The 16,548-nt window shown below is 36.3% G+C and overlaps 2 protein-coding genes and 1 long non-coding RNA gene across 5 annotated transcripts; 1 reads left to right on the top strand and 2 right to left on the bottom strand.

Annotated features, from left to right (window-relative positions):
* The first annotated feature begins 4,411 nt into the window (after positions 1–4,411).
* Positions 4,412–12,859, top strand: LOC129308050 (protein NETWORKED 1D-like). 3 transcript variants are annotated; one of them, XM_054949022.1, is made up of 7 exons: positions 4,412–4,833; positions 5,618–5,691; positions 5,800–6,003; positions 6,418–6,475; positions 6,790–6,947; positions 7,043–10,782; positions 11,468–12,859. In XM_054949022.1, exons 5-7 carry the CDS (start codon positions 6,845–6,847, stop codon positions 12,659–12,661), a joined length of 5,037 nt encoding a protein of 1,678 aa, XP_054804997.1. In that variant the 5' UTR covers positions 4,412–4,833; positions 5,618–5,691; positions 5,800–6,003; positions 6,418–6,475; positions 6,790–6,844; the 3' UTR covers positions 12,662–12,859. The 3 variants fall into 3 exon arrangements, with proteins under 3 accessions (XP_054804997.1, XP_054804999.1, XP_054805000.1); XM_054949024.1 differs by having other exon boundaries at positions 5,785–6,003; XM_054949025.1 differs by lacking the exon at positions 4,412–4,833 and adding an exon at positions 5,319–5,393.
* Positions 11,351–11,878, bottom strand: LOC129308051 (uncharacterized). The gene is made up of 2 exons (XR_008592530.1): positions 11,740–11,878; positions 11,351–11,594 (listed from the first exon to the last, which is right to left on the bottom strand). It is a non-coding gene; the product is annotated as an uncharacterized LOC129308051 (long non-coding RNA).
* Positions 12,860–13,893: 1,034 nt separating the features above from the next.
* Positions 13,894–16,188, bottom strand: LOC129309669 (uncharacterized). Its single transcript, XM_054951327.1, has 3 exons — positions 15,742–16,188; positions 14,565–14,703; positions 13,894–14,462 (listed from the first exon to the last, which is right to left on the bottom strand). The coding sequence occupies exons 1-3, from the start codon at positions 16,090–16,092 to the stop codon at positions 14,278–14,280; spliced, it is 675 nt and encodes a 224-aa protein (XP_054807302.1). The 5' UTR covers positions 16,093–16,188; the 3' UTR covers positions 13,894–14,277.
* Between the last annotated feature and the right edge of the window lie 360 nt (positions 16,189–16,548).

The following is a 16,548-nucleotide window of genomic DNA, read 5'->3' as shown; positions in this document are numbered from 1 at the left end:
TTTAATTGAATTACAATTCTGGTATACTACCTATTTATCTTTTTTTTTTTGCCACAATTAATTATTTATCATTAAATTTTATTTTATTTTCATATTTATATTTATTTAATATAATGTTTCAATTAAAAAATTTATTAATTACATTTATAATTAAAATTTATTATAGAAAAATAATTAATTATATCATGAAAGATTTAAAATTCCTTGGATTTTTAAAATCTTGCCTTAAAGGGAGGGAGTAAAAAAAAAAAAAAGACCAGAAACTGATTGTGTAATTAAACAAAACTGCGGGGGTGTCCTGAAATATGCCAGCCAACAATGGTCAATAACTTGGAAGCTTCTCTCCGTCAAATCACATCCAAAATTCAACCATACTTTTATCTCAATGTAAATGGTTAATTAACATATTGGATAGTTAAATATGTCATGTACTCCATCTATTCAATATTATAAAATGATTTTTTAAAAAATAATATTAAAAAATATAAAATATTTTAATTCTTTCAATATATAATTAATAATTTTTTTCTAAAAACATTCTTAATTGATAAGTATAATTAAATGAGATTTTTTTAACAAAGATACTCTTTCAAATAAGAGTAGGTATAAAATGAATTTATAATTTTAAATATTATTATTACTATTAATTAACTTATTAGGTAGGACTGTTAATTAGTTAAAAATATCTTATAATTTTAAATTAAGAGAATGTTATTTTGAAAATGCTTGAAAAATAATGTAAATGAATATTTTAAAATCGCACGCAGAAGACGCTCTTTTGTTTCATTGGACTTGTCATTTAAGGTTATTACACACAGATTAAGAAATACAATATGTAAAATTATGACATGCTTTATTAAACTTGTCTCTCTTTTATTTTAATATTTTAATGCCTCTAAAATGATTGAGGGAGTAATAAAATATTCATCTAATTCTCTTTATAAATCATTTATATTAACCTCATCAATATCAATATAAAAAAATATAAAGATTACAAGTACCTAAAATTTTAAATATGCCCAATATAACAAGTATAAAAAGTAATTTTATATTACTTTTTCTCTCTCATGAAAAATAATTTTAAAAATATTCTTTAAATATGATCTAAAAAATCGTATCATAACTTATAAATCAAATTAAATGAATACTTTAAAATGTGACTTATAAAGATAACTAAAAGGAATATTGCTCTAAAACTTTAATTTCATTTTAAAATGTGATTTATAAATATAATTAAAAGAGTATTGCTCTAAAACTTAAGTAAAAAATATCATTAAATATTATTTTAAAAGTCTAAAATAACATGTAATATAAGAGAATATGCGTTTGATTACATCATTTTGTAATTTTTTAGACATATTGGTGGCCCCCATGCTATAAACAATCAACCATAGGTATCTGGAGCCACCAATTGTATTATTATTATTATTTTTTTTTTTGGGTCAGACACCAATTGTATTTTCAATGCTATTCTAAAATTGAGAACAAAAAATGCCTATACAGCACCAGCCCTAGCTAAACCCTATGACCTTAATTCAGCCTGACAACTAGACTATCAACATCTTTACCATCCACATAGACGCCGAGATTGCCAACAATTTGATCATCTTCTTTTATCCTGCAATGTCTTTTTTATCTTCTCGATCTATATGTATGCTTCCCTGTCCTTTCTGAAGAAAGTTACAGCTCCAATAATCCAGTGTGCTACATCACCAAGTCACATCACACCCTATCAATACTCAATAGGTCAATGATTGGTTATTACATTTGATTAACACACACGACCAATCCATCACACATACATGTAGTGCGTTACGTGTAAATATTTGCCAAAGTCTACAACAATTCATCACACAGACACACCATCTGCCACAAAGTATTCGTCGTAAACTCGTAGTGCGTCACGCGCTTTCACCTGTACCCTCCACTATTTTATTACACTTTTTAAATAAAATTATAAATGGATACAAATGATGAAATCAATTTAATATATTAGAGTATTAATATTATATATAATGCTTACCCAATGAATATAATTTCTTTGTAGGCCTAATGAATTCTGATATTTTCTTTTTTGCAGGCTCAAATACCTCAAGTGCAATTATTTTCCTCGTTAAAAGATGGTAATATAATTATGTTCTTTGTAGCCTTTCGGCTTGCACAGGAACATCATAATTCATTGGCCTAGAAGCAAAATTATGCTCATTAGGTGGGCTTTATATATATATATATATATATATTTCTTTCTAAACATAATTTGAAATCTTAATTTTTCAAAAATAAATATAAAATTTTAAAAATATCATTTAAAGAGAGAAATAAAAAGGATTTAAAGAATAAAATAATGAGGATTAATCTTAAAATTAGTTTTATTAATAAATATTTTTTAAAAATGTTTTATATTAAAATGTCAAATTATTCTAAAAAATGTTTATAAAATTGAACAGAGGCAGTTTTATGTTCTACGAGAGTATTAAAACGCTGTGCAATACTCCATTTCCACCAAAAAACGCTTTTGCAATATTAGTTGTTCTTGTTGTTGCATTAATGTTAGGGTTCAATTATTTAAAACAAAGGGACTCTTCATTTGCGATAAAAATCATGGCATTCATGAAAATGATGTTCGATTGAATTAACCCCTGACACGCTTGATGCATAATTAACCCTTCATCCCCACTGGCAAAAATGGAGAGGGGAAAATATTAAGAGAAAATTAAAAAATATATTATTTTAACTTTTTTCTCAAATAAAATATATTCTTTTCTTCATGTTTTTTATATCATTATCCAAATGAATGGAGGTAGGCAGTTTTAATATAATCTCATGAGCATTTTATTGAAAAAAAGACATCAACTATTATTAGAAATATGTGTACTTGAAATGAATGAAGTATTGAGTATTTTGTTGCCGTCAAGTTCACAAAACAGTAATACATTCACATCACACACACACATATACAAGTCCAATCATCTTATTTTGCCTACTGAGACGAAACTAACACCGTTAATGTTATGTCAGCCATCATCAGACATGTCAACCATTGCCTAACGGTGTGAATAGTGACTGTTAAGGACTTTTCCCCCCCAAACCTCAAGTGAGTGACAAGTACTAACCTTCTTCGAGCTGACAGATGGATATACATGGAGTGATCTTTATATAGACCATGATCAAAATTGCTAAAAACTACATGACTATATATAAACTTGGTCTTCTTGGATTTAATATATTTTAGTTATGTAACCCTTTTATGACCACAATGTTCCTGCCCATAGGAAAGGCTAGAGGGCTATTTGTTCATCACATGGCTAGCTATGTACACATGCCTTGTATTATCATATACATGATGATATAATTCGTATATTGCAATCACTACAAATAATTTACCCTCGTCGTTGTTGAATAAATGATAGTTACTGCAGTGAAGTGAAGCTTGGAGTTAATTAGATGATTAAAGAAAGACGAAAAGTGAGGAATCATTATTGGAATGAAGAGTGTGAACAGTGGAAAAGGGGTATTGACTTTATAAAAGCAACGACCAGAAGCAGCTTTAATAAGGCTAACGAAATACTCACACTTAAACAATGCCAGACTCACACACACTCTCTCTCTTTCCGGGTTTAACGCTAGCAAAGTTTGGAGCAAGCAACCCCACCAACCCAAACCAAATTATAGTGTGTGGGAGGCTGGGAGCTTCCCATGCGTTCCCAGATTCACGACCTTGTCTGTCTTTTCCAGTCCTCTCTGTAACAGTCTATTGAGTGAGAGAGTAGAATGATGACGGGGATGGCCACGTGGATCCTACTAGGTACAGCATCCATGTACGCCACCCCTATATACGAGACCTGTGGTTTAAAGATAATAATCAAAGTTATCGAGTTCCAGCGCTTTCCAAATACGAAAACATAACAGTAGCATTTAGCTAAAAGAATCAAATCCCACCTCCATTTGGATTAATTTAGTTCTGTTAAAATTTCTTTAACTTAATATGAGATAAGTCCACCACACATTAAAAAAAAAAAACATAACAATCAATAGGTGTTGGTGGAAGGGATTATAGCCGTTTAAACACAAGATACCAAATTTCAGTCCATGAAAATAAAAATCCACTTTAAAAAAGCTATTTCTACTTAAGCCCAACAATAATCGAATATGATGTACCACATCAAAAAATAACATAACAAAGATCAGGTGTGGAAGAAATGTACGTGGATAGAGGAGCATGGGAGTGTGATGTCTTCATCCCAGAGTACGAGGGAAGATGCCAAAAGCCGAAACTTCATATTAATGTGTCCATCCTTCTTCTGTGAGGATCATCATGCATTCATGCTGGTAGGTTAAAGCTTGAGCATTGTGTGGGGTCCGCACTCAGCCCCTCCTCCAACCTCCTTTCTTTTTGTTTTCTGTTCTCTCTCTCTCTCTCTCTCTCTCTCTGTGTGTTCCTCTGGTAATCCCAACTCCCATGTGCACGCCTGCTCTCTCTCTCTCTCTCTCTCTCTCTCTCTGCTGCTTCCACACTCATACGCTCCTTCAGTCTCGGCGACACATCTCATCATTAGTTTCGCTCTCCATCACTAACCTTACACCTCCTCACACACCTTTCTCTCTGAGTTATCTCTCTCGCGCATCGCACTCGTTCTCGACTCGTTCAGCGATTTACTCGCCTCTCACGGCTTCACGTACGCTTGCTTCTTCTCCCACGAGTTTATACGCTTGTTTCTTCTCTGATCTCTCTTGCCTTCGTACTGGTTCGCTCACGGTGGTTCGCTGAATCGCACATCTCGTCTGATATGTCGAAGCAGCTGGGATCTCATCCGGTCTGTCTCATCTGCTAAGGTTTGAGTTCCACCTAGTTAACTCCTCTGCTTCTCGCTTCTTCTTCTCTGCTTCTGTCATTGTTTTTATCGATCGCGATTTCAAGTTTTGAAAGACAGTTAGAAATGAGCAGATATCCTTTTGCTGTTTTCAAGTTATGAACTTACGCACACGATATTTTTTTAAAAAAAAAATTGCATTATATACGGATTGCAATTCTAAATATTATATAATTATCCCATTGTCAGTTTCTTTAATTTTATAAGATTAAAAGTAAATAACTTCTGGTTGACGTTACTTTTAATTAATATTTATTTAATATAATCTTTCATGGCAGGGGCGAAAAATAGGCAGAATAATGGAAATTAAATTCCATACAGATTTTGGGGGATATACGTTGCGTTGGATTTTTTTTTTTTTAATAACAGGAATACTTTTTAGTTACTCCACCACTTCCGTGGCACATTATGGTACCGTTGCTTTCAACTCAATCAAAGGAAGCCTCAAGGGTCGGAAATTGGAATATTTTCTTTGGAATAAGTCGACCCAATCAAGAGTCGGCAACCTTTCTGATAATTTTGGTATCCCAGAATCTTTCCTTTTACCAACGCATCAAGTTTGATGCTCCGTTGATTTATCTAAATTCCAGAAAATCCAACTGTCATAAATAGACGCTTGAAAATTTTACATGTCATCTCATGTTTCATCCAAGTATTTCCTTTTCTTTTTTCATTTTTCTTTTTCTCATTTCTCAACGGTCTGTAGTGTTCATTCCATAACTCTCAATCTGGATTTCTTCATGCAGGAGATACTTAATTTCCGGCGGAGTCTGGTTTAGGAAATAAATGGAGTATCAGATTCATATTGATCCTGAAAATGGTAATTTATTTCAAATTACTTAATTACTCTATGTTTTGGATATATCCGCCCACTTTATTTTTTTTTGGTTTTGTTTTCTTTAATCATTGTCAGTACTCAAACGTTCAGGACGACCCCATAGTGCCCCATAAAGCGCAAAAGCGAGCAGGAGACAGAAGCACAGACAGCATTGTGGAAAGAAAGATCTGGCCACCATGGGGTGATCTAGGGAATGGAAAAGAAAACGAAATAAAATAGAAAAAGAAAGATTAACAGCTGAAGTTGTCCGTCGCGGCCGGTAATAATAGGAACGGAACGGTGAAACTTTTTCCGGTGAGTTATCTGTGTACTGATACTGAATTACCACTTGTTATGGATGGATGATTCTTCGCTGCCCTTGCTCTTACGCCTTACGTTGTGGTTCTTCTTGAGTTGTTCTCTTAACCATGACTGTGACCTTTTTGTTTCCACGCTTTGTTCACTGACCGTTCGATTTCTCTGACTTCACTGTTCTCTCTCTCTCTCTCGCTCTCTCTCCCCCCCTCTTTCTCGCTTAGGTAATTCGAATAACATGAATATGGTTGCTATTTTATACATGTTCATAATAATGGCGGCTAAAAATTGAACAAAAATGGGTAATTCGTTATTTTCTTGCCGTGCTTGAGTATACTGTTTCAATGTATCGGTCAGATTTTGACACTTGAGTGCTTTCCATTGTTCTAATTGGTGAGTTTTGTCTTTGATCAGGTAGTTTGCTGCATATATTTCAATCCTACACTTCTGCAGCCTGAGTTCAGTTGATCAGGTAATGTTTGTTGTGCAGTGGTACCGTATTAGTTATGACATATCAGAACCGAAATTCCCAATTTTTCAGATCTCTTACTTTCAACTATTAAATAAATTGATTTTTCAAACAAAAATGAAGAATTCTAGACAGCCTTAAAATTACAAGGGATAGATTTGATTTATCTGAAACTGAATATTGTCACTCCTTTTCCATTACTTATTACATTGAACATATACAAACAAGAAGAGACACTTTCTCACCGTTTCTGTCGACATTAGTAGTCAATTGCCCTTTTTTTTGTGTTTATCTGATCTGCTTCCTCGATTTTTCAGACTGTAAGGTTCTGTAACATCCTAAGATAAGGAAGTTTTATTGTTGGCCGGAGCGATGGCGGTTGTGGCCCATGCAGATTCTAAAGGAATGTATTCATGGTGGTGGGACAGCCACATTAGCCCCAAGAATTCAAAATGGCTTCAAGAAAATCTATCCGGTAAGCAATGCTTCTACCATTCTGTTTCTAAACGTTGGACACTCTGATGGTAGCAACGGATATTGAAATACTTTTGGTCTCTCTTCCCTTGACAGATATGGACGTAAAGGTGAGGCAAATGATTAAGCTTATAGAAGAAGATGCAGATTCCTTTGCGAGGAGGGCAGAAATGTATTATAAGAAACGCCCAGAGCTCATGAAATTGGTTGAAGAGTTTTACCGCGCATACCGTGCATTGGCTGAGAGATATGATAATGCCACTGGAGTGATCCGTCAGGCTCATCGCACCATGGCTGAAGCATTCCCCAACCAAGTCCCTCCCGTGCCACCTGATGATTCTGAGCCGCGTACTCCAAAGACGCCTCACCCTCCAAGTGCATTTCTTCACTCAGATGAATTGCACAGGGGTGTTCCTGTAACCTCTCCGTCTCATTTCCATGATATGAAAAGAAACGGCACTGTTATTGAAGAACCTGATTCTGATATTAGTGGAAGGGGTTTAAAGCAGTTCAATGATCCATTTGTATCTGGTGGACACTTGAATCATGGAAAATTTGCAGAAGGCCGAGCTAGGAAGGGTCTTAATTTTCTTGATGCAGATGAGCAGAGTAATGATACTCGGAGTCAAGGTTTGTCCGAGTCTGAACGGATGGCTAGAACTGAGACAGAAATTTTGGCCTTGAAGAAAGCCCTTGCTAAATTAGAAAGTGAAAGGGAAGCTGGCTTGCTTCAGTATCAGCAGAGCATGAAGAGACTGTCAAATCTAGAATCAGAAGTTTCTCACACGCAGGAGAACTCACGAGGACTTGATGAACGAGCAAACAAAGCAGAATCTGAAGTTCAAACCTTGAAAGATGTGCTTATAAGATTACAGGCTGAAAGGGAAGTTAGTCTTGTTCAGTACCAGCACTGCTTGGAGAAAATTTCGAATCTGGAGAACAAAATTTCTTTGGCTCTAAAGGATGCGGGAGAATTTGATGAACGAGCCACCAAAGCTGAAATAGAAGCTGACTCGCTCAAGCAGGACCTTGCAAGAGTAGAGGCTGAAAAGGAAGCTGCCCTTGATCAATATAAACAGTGCGTGGAGACGTCATCAAAATTGGAGGAGAGGCTAATACAGGCTGAGGAGAATGCAAAGAGGATTAATGAGCAAGCTAACAAAGCTGAAAATGAACTCGGGGCCATGAAGTTGGAAATTGCTAAGCTTACAGGAGAGCATGATGCAGCCGCTCTCCGTCATCAGCAATGTTTGGATATAATTTCCAGCTTAGAGCATAAACTCTCTTGTGCAGAAGAGGAGATGCGTAAGCTAACTTGCAATGTGCAGGATGAGGCTGAAAAGTTAGAGTGTTCTGAACAGAAGTGTCTTTTCCTGGAAACATCCAATCAAACTCTCCAGTCTGAATTGCAGTCCTTAGTGCAAAAGATGGGTTCTCAGAGCGAAGAACTTAATGAGAAGCAAAAGGAATTGGGAAGGCTTTGGACTTGCGTGCAAGAGGAGAGGCTACGATTCATGGAGGCAGAAACTGCTTTCCAAAATCTTCAGCATTTGCATTCTCAATCTCAGGAAGAGCTTAGATCTCTTGCCGTCGAGCTTCAGAATAAGGCTGAAATTTTGGAGAATGTGGAATCCTGTAAAAAGGCTTTAGAGGATGAAGTACAAAGGGTCAAGCAGGAAAACCAAACTCTGCAAGAGCTCCAATTATCTTCATCTTTGTCTATTAAAAATTTGCAGGATGAGATATCAAATTTGAGGGACAACATAGCAAAACTTGAAGAGGAGGTTAAACTGCGGGTGGAAGAAAGAAATTCTCTTCAGCAAGAAATTTACTGTCTTAAACAGGAGCTCAATGATGTCAATAGAAGGCATGAAGCTGTGAGGGGCGAGGTGGGGTTAAATGGACTTGATCCACAGTGCTTTTTATCATCAGTGAAAATTTCGCAGGATGAGAACTCAAAGCTGAAGGAGGCATGCGAGGCTGACCAAAGTGAGAAAGCTGCTCTTCTTGAAAAACTAGAGATCATGGATAAACTTATGGGAAAAAATGCTGTATTGGAGAACTCCCTCTCCAACTTGAACATTGAGTTAGAGAGTGTCAGAGGAAAAGTAAAATTGTTAGAAGAAACATGCCAGTCTCTATTGCTGGAGAAATCTACTTTTGCTTCTGAGAAGGCCACCTTGTTTTCTCAGTTGCAAGCTACAATTGAGAAGCTAGAGAAGCTTTCAGAAAAGAACAAGCTTTTGGAAAATTCTCTATATGATGTAAATGCTGAACTTGAAGGACTCAGGGTAGAGTCAAAAATCTTAGAGGACTCATGCGAGTTACTTGACCACGAGAACTCTAGTCTCATTTCTGAGAAAGACACTCTACGTTCACAGTTCATCACCACTCATCAAGCACTGAAAAATCTAGAGCAACAACGTAGTGAATTGGAGATGAAGCATTTGGAATTAAAAGGAGAAAAGGAATCTGCACTTCAAAAGGTCGAAGAGCTACTGGCTTCCTTATATGCTGAGAGGGAAGAGCATTCCAGAATTGTGGGGCTCAATAAAATTCAATTGGCTGAGAAGGAATTAGAAATCCATGTTCTACGAGATGATGCAAAATGCCAGAAAAAGGAATACGAGGAGGAACTAGATAGAGCTGTAAACGCTCAAATTGAAAATTTCATCTTACAGAATTCTATCCAGGATATGGAAGAAAAGAACTTCTCCCTTCTGGTTGAATACCAGAGGCTCTCGGAGTCATCCAAAAGGTCTGAAGAACTGATATCTAAATTAAAGAAAGAAAATGTCCAAAAGCAGGTTGACATGAATTCTCAGTGTGAAAAAACTAGGATACTAAGGAATGGGTTGCTTCAGGTTCTGAAGACTCTTGACATCAACCATGAACATTTCTATGGAGATGTAATTGAAGAAGAGCAGAGACTTCTGAACACTAAACATGGCAAACTTCAGGAAACGCAAAATTCTGTAGTTACAGAATTCAATGAAAGCCAGCAACTAGCCATTGAAAATTCAGTTCTTGTTGCACTAGTTGGGCTGTTGGAACCAAAGGTGCAAGAGCTTGTGACAGATAGAGCTGACCAGGATGATGAGTTGAGGAACCAATCTGTGCGATTCATGGCATTACAAGTAGAGTTACAACAGATACTGGAGAAGAATGAGGAATTGAATTTGACAATAGCCAAGGGAGAAGAGAGAATGCAAGTAATGGCAACTGAGATAGAGAATCTACGGAGGCAGCTGTCAGACTTGGACGAATTGTACAGTGACTTGAAGGAAGAAAGTTGCAAAACATTTGAAGAGAAAACATCCTTGATGAGAAGATTCGTAGATCTTAATGAAGAGAAAATTAACCTGGAAGAAGAGATCCAAGTCACGATTTGCCAGACAATAGCTCAATCCATTATATCTCTGATCTACCAAAACATTGTCTTTGAAAAACTCCTCGCACTTAAGGAGTTAGGTGAAGATCTTGATGAACTTTGTTCAAACCATAATGACCTTGAAAAGGAGTTTAGACAATGCGAAAGTCAGGCTGCCACACTCTATGCTGAATTGCAGATTTCTACTATCAATGAAACCGTATTTAAAGAAAGGGTTTGGGACCTAGTAGATGCATGCAAGAACCTTGAAAATGGAAGGAACTCCAAAAGTATGGAAAGCCAAAGGCTGAAAGAAAGAGTGAGAAAATTAGAAAGTGAAAATGGGAGACTACGTGATCAATTGGCCAGTTTTGGCCCAGCTGTCAGTGCTTTGGACAATTGTATATTATCGTTGGAGTTGCAGACTCTTGTAATTACAAAATCTCATGACAAGGCAGAAGAAAAGGTATTTACAAACTCTTATTATTTGGTTCTGCCACTAGTGTAATTAGTTCGATCATAATATTCTTGTAACTTTGTACTTTTGTCCACAAAACTGAATAAGCCGTCCTTTTGAGTTGGTTCTGACTTAATCTGTTGATGACTCACAAGTGGACTTCCTCCGCTACTTCCCTTCAATTCTTGGAAAGTATATTTTATAAGGTTGAGGAGGAAAAATCTCCAGTTAACATGCCTACTTTTCCTGCTTGCATTATTTGAAATCTTGGCTAAGCTTTTTCTTTTGGTCATTGGTTAAAGGCTCTCGTTGTTTATGCTCTAGTGAAAAAGTCAATAGAGGGAAGTTTTGGAAATTAGTTTGATCCTATTATTATGTACTTTTCTTCGAATCATATACCTAAGTGGATGGCTTTGAATCTTTGATTGTCATTCACTTAAAAGGTGAAGCATGCTCATTTAGGTTGCCTGTGTTTTGGTGAAAACTGATTACGTTCGCATATTTTATTATTTTTATTTGATTTGCTTTTACTTCCGTATGTTGCGTGAAAATTGAAACATGAGCAACAAGCTGCGCATGACTCGTTAAATTTTTGTATTACATATAGATGTTTATATGCACTATATAAATATATCATAATAGCATGCATTTCTTTTTCTGGATATAACTTATGGCTTCCACTCACTGTTTCCAGGCTAGCAATTTGGCGCAAAAACAATACGCTGAAGGAAGTGAGCAAACAAGTAGAGATCAGATTACGGCACCAGTTTCCCTTCCAGACTTCCAACACATGCAGAAAAGGGTCAATGCAATTGAAATGGCTGTGAAACAAATGAATGGAAGTTTCAAACGGAGGGACAAGCTCAAGGACATTCAAGAATTAAAATCTGGAAGCAGCCGGCATGTAGAAAATACTCAAATCAGCAAGCACATTACTCTAATGGATGAAGCAGAGGATAAACTCACTGATGAAAAGGTGATAGGGAAATCAGTGCCAGCAATCCAGTACGCAGACAACGAGGTTCTCCCCAAAGACATCATGCTCGATCAAATGTCCGAATGTTCATCGTACGGGCTAACAAGGAGGGAAACTCTTGAAGCTGATGATCAGATGCTGGAGCTATGGGAAACTGCAGACAGGGATAGCAGTATTGGTCTAACTGTTGGAAAGTCGCAGAAAACGGCCACCAGACCATCGAATCACCATCAAAGAAGAGCAAGCAGGGAATCCAGAATTAAAATCCCCTCCACAGAGTCACTGGTTGAGAAGGAACTGAGCGTGGACAAATTAGAGATCTCAAATTCAAGAAGATTCACGGAGGCGCGTGAAGAAAGCAGCAAGCGGAAGTTACTAGACAAACTCGATTCAGATGCACAAAAGCTCACAAACCTTCACATCGTGGTACACGACTTGATGAAGAAGGTAGAGATCACCAAACAAATCCCAATGGGAAAAGACATTGAGTACGATACAGTTAAACGTCAGCTTGAAGCAGCCGAAGAAGCCATCACAAAGCTGTTCGACGGAAACCGCAAGCTGCTGAGAAAAGTGAGAGACGGTACGGTGTCGTTTGGGGGGAAGCGAGCAGGAGCAACAGATTCAGACGAGAGCAGCGGAAGCGTGAACAGAAGCAGAAGGAGAGCTGCAGAACAAGCACGAAGAGCATCGGAGAAGATAGGACGGCTTCAGATAGAAGTGCAGAGACTGCAATTTCTGCTTGTGAAGCTCGACGATGAGAAAGAAAGCAGAGGGAAGGCGAGGATCACAGATCGAAGTCCAAGAGTGCTTCTGCGAGATTATCTGTATGGAGGGACGAGATCAAGAATAATCCACAGGAGGAAGAAAGCACCATTTTGTGGATGTGTGCAGCCTCCCACCAAAGGGTAGTTAGTTAGCTGTTTAGTCGTCTTGGAGAAATCTAGAGCAGAAATGATCAGCAATGTCTAACCGATAACATACATTCTTTTTTTAAAATATATTTTATTCCCTCTATTCCTTAGTTTATTGTAGAGCTCTGGAGCTTAATTGAACATATTTTACAATGTTTTCTATTAATAGGGACAATTGGGAATTGAATTGATCTAATTGATTAATGCTTAATCAGTAAAACTCTGATTTTATTCCTAATATTTGAATTCTGTAGCAAGTATCACCAGAGAGGAGAGGGTGGGAAAGAGTGGTTTTCAGTTTCAGGGAAAGTGATGAGGAGTGAGTGCAACGAGAGTGTTATTGTGACTAAAGAACACAACAAAATCAAAGGCAAGAGCCTTCTTACAGAGGCGAGGGAGCTTATTTTAAGGACTTGGGTAGTTTATCTTGGTTGTTCTTGTAATGATTCAAATGAGATAGAGCTGTTTATATTAAGCTTAGTTCTGATTATTTTGGTGTTCTTTTACCGTCAACCCTCTCATAATTATATTCGGTGGATAGTGAAAGGCAATAGCTCGTCTTAGTTTGTACCTCTTGTACAGTGTTTTTGATTAATAGATCCTTTTTCCACCAAAAAAAAAAAAAATCGAACGCAAGAAGGCTGCTCAAGTTGCTAACCCCCATCCGTGTGTGTGTGTAATTGAAGGGACCCTCGATAAATCGTCTAGTTCAAAATCCTATCCTATCCCTACCATCCTCACCTTTTAATTTTAATAATTTCCGCCGTTGACTCACTCATACATTTATCAACCTTTCCTTTTTTAGTTTTATATTAAATTTTCTTATTATCGACCTTTTCTTATATAAATTACCAACCCTTTAGACAAACGGTACCTACAAAAGAGGACACAGTAACAATGGCGGAGCCAATGAAGAACCAGGGGCCCCTGAAAATTTTAATTTTTCTTTAATATTATAATGGTATTATACATTTCGGCTCCCTTAAAAAACTTATGAAAATATTATGGTAAAATAAAGCTTAATTTTATATATATATATATATATATATATATCACAATTTGTCTCACACTTTAGGTGGTTAATTTATTTATTTATTTTTTGGAGTACCATATATGCTCTAGGCCCCCTCTGTAAAATTCTTGGCTCTGCCCCCGTTCAGCAAGCAATATCATATTTGTCTACAGCTTCTCAGCTATAACAAAATTCAATATGTTGAACTCGGAAGGAAATTCCAAAAACAAAAGGCGACATATAAAAACTTCTTTCAAATATGTTCCTTTGGTTAATTTAACTTACAGCAGAATATGTATGGAAGTTAATGAATTACACGTCAGTACGTAAACAGGGGAAAATTGTTGATTTACATGTGAACATGTTGGCTTGCAGGCTGTAGCTTCTATAAACGCCTTGATTTAGCTGGCACTGCTAAGTATGAGTTGATGAACACGTAAACATCCAACAAAGTCTTTGTGTATATATAGACTCCGTTCATAAAAGACAAAATAGTCATCGATTAACCTACCTGTGTCCTTTCATCTCATGGTTGATTTAATCTATCTATTTTTTGTGAACAGAATCTATTTCGAATTCTTTCATAAATAAAATAGGGAATCCTAGGATAGTGTAATGAAGTGCTGCAGAGAACTGACCAAACTTGGTGGCCAGTGCTTTTTGTCTCTGACATACGAGAGGTCTGAAAAATGTGGATCAAGCAGGGTAGCAATGGTGAACTGGTTTTCAGCAAGTAAAGGGGCATGCTTATCTGTGTACAAGACTGCAGCAAGAGCTGCATGAACTTCTGGTTTTGAGAAACAAAATAACGTATTAGAGAAAGGTGAAAATTTCTTTCTGTAATACATCATGATTCAACAACGCTGAAGCAATGAAGATATCTGTTTACCTGGATAGCCTTTTAGAGATATTGAAACATCTTCCATCTCTGCTATTGCTTCTTCTCTGTCACCAACCTCATACAGCACAAGTGCTCTTCCTACCCTGGCATAGTCTGACAATGCAAAGTCTTTGTAGTTTTCAATAACCTATGAACAAGTGCATATTTATTTATATATTCTTGAGTACAGATCACCAAGAAAATCAAAACAAAAATTTGGATGATAAACTCAATGACAATTGACGCAAGAAAATATAGGAATGTTAAGTCTTGTCAATCATGTTACTTGGGTTTGGCGCTACGCATCAAAATTTATTTCTTTCAGGAAATATAAAGATAGTCATCTCTCATCTGCATAAGTTTAGGGATTGCAATAAACTAGAATACTTCTGTGTATTTGTATGGAGTTCAAAATAAGTTGCACTAATTATGGCTCACGAACAGTGTATCTTTCTTCGTTTCAACGACTTCTATAAGTATATTGATATTGATGATTGGGTTGCTGACCAATTTTCCCTAGGCACTGTATTAATAAACTCATTCATGCTCAACAGGAGGAAAAATTTTAATACAAAGACCATTACATCCCCTATATAAATAAAAACATGGTTACTTTAGCTTTTCAGAAAATGAAGCTATAACTAGCCTAAATATGGATAAAAGAAACCTGACAAGTCACCTAAGTGTGTACCTAAAATGAAACTGACATTTCCGCATTCAACACATCTTAGTCAAAGATAACACCATCAACTGAACACCATATTCATGTACAGATAAGAATGTGAAGACATGTTAAACAAATAAAAAAGAGTAATTACCCCATTTAGTCATTAAAAAGCATAACTCCTTAAACTCTAGTCTAGCTCCATGATTCGGATACTAAAGAATTTGCAACGTGCTTGACCAAATTGTGTACTTACCCGTAATGTGTGTGTGTGTGTGTGTGTGTGTGTGTGTTTGTTAGTACTTAGTAGTTAGTGCTACAAGCAACAAAACTTGAACGTTTTACAAAAGGAAGAAAGATTGAAAAGCAAAGGAACGGGCAATCCCACAAGAAATTTAAGAATTATTTTTAAAATTTTGTGGTCACCCAAATTGATTAGAAAATCAAGAATCGCTGCTCCGACATGAACAGCCTATCAAATGAAGTCATAAAATAGCAAAAAGTAATGAAGTATTATATTACCTTAGAGAAGTAGGAAAGAGCGCCATTAAAGTCACCCTGAGCCTGCAATTCCCTTCCCTTCTCCAACAGCTCCACAGCTTCTGAAACTCTCTGTGAGATTACAGCACTCGCATCCCGTTCAATCGGAGTGACAGGGTCATATTGATCGGCAGCATAGGAAGGCCCAGACTGAAATTTATGAGGAAGTAGAAGGAAACCAGAGAGTGGAAGAGAGAAGAGAAGCAAACGTCTGTTGGGGAATTGGCGTCTAGAATTGGGACTATGGCAATTCTGAATCATGAATTTGGGGTTTCGTCGAAGGAGAGGAGAGGGAAGATAAGTAATGTGTGGCGCTTTGCAGGACGCGCCCATAGTCAGGTTGTGTGTTTGGAAATGGGAACCAAAAACTAAGAGGATTCACTTTGCAGCCAAAATTTAAGTTCCCAGAGATGAGGCTTTGGCTAGGTGATATTGATATTTTATTTATTTTTGTATTTTATTTGTTTTCAGATATTTCTGTTCGGGAGATATTTGGTACTCCGCTATCCTAACTCCTCACATGTTATCTAAGGATGCCAAATTCGCAACTTTTAAGTCAAATAAGCTGTAGCTCATAAGAATTTATTTTTATTAATACATAATTATTAAAAATAGATAATTAAATAATTAAAATATAAAATATAAAAAATAAACACGATTTCATTTAAATATATTTTAAATATAAATCATTAAAATTAAATCTATCATTATTACATTATCATATTCAATATAAAAATTTTAATATAGGACAACTTATTTTTTATATTTCTTGCTTTCCTTTTTAATTAA

Source organism: Prosopis cineraria, unplaced genomic scaffold, assembly GCF_029017545.1.
Source record: "Prosopis cineraria cultivar Desert tree isolate PC_DT_omini unplaced genomic scaffold, ASM2901754v1 PC4, whole genome shotgun sequence".
Taxonomy (NCBI): domain Eukaryota; kingdom Viridiplantae; phylum Streptophyta; class Magnoliopsida; order Fabales; family Fabaceae; genus Prosopis; species Prosopis cineraria.
Note: the sequence above shows the minus strand (reverse complement) of the source record. Positions and strands in the feature narration are given on the sequence as shown.

Coding starts and splice junctions, on each gene's coding strand:
- LOC129308050 (XM_054949022.1), top strand. CDS start 6,845: ATGGCGGTTGTGGCCCATGCAGATTCTAAAGGAATGTATTCATGGTGG. Junction 6,948..7,042: donor GCTTCAAGAAAATCTATCCG/GTAAGCAATGCT, acceptor TTCCCTTGACAG/ATATGGACGTAAAGGTGAGG. Junction 10,783..11,467: donor ATGACAAGGCAGAAGAAAAG/GTATTTACAAAC, acceptor CACTGTTTCCAG/GCTAGCAATTTGGCGCAAAA.
- LOC129309669 (XM_054951327.1), bottom strand. CDS start 16,092: ATGGGCGCGTCCTGCAAAGCGCCACACATTACTTATCTTCCCTCTCCT. Junction 14,704..15,741: donor CTCTTTCCTACTTCTCTAAG/GTAATATAATAC, acceptor ACTTGTTCATAG/GTTATTGAAAACTACAAAGA. Junction 14,463..14,564: donor ATCTCTAAAAGGCTATCCAG/GTAAACAGATAT, acceptor TCTCAAAACCAG/AAGTTCATGCAGCTCTTGCT.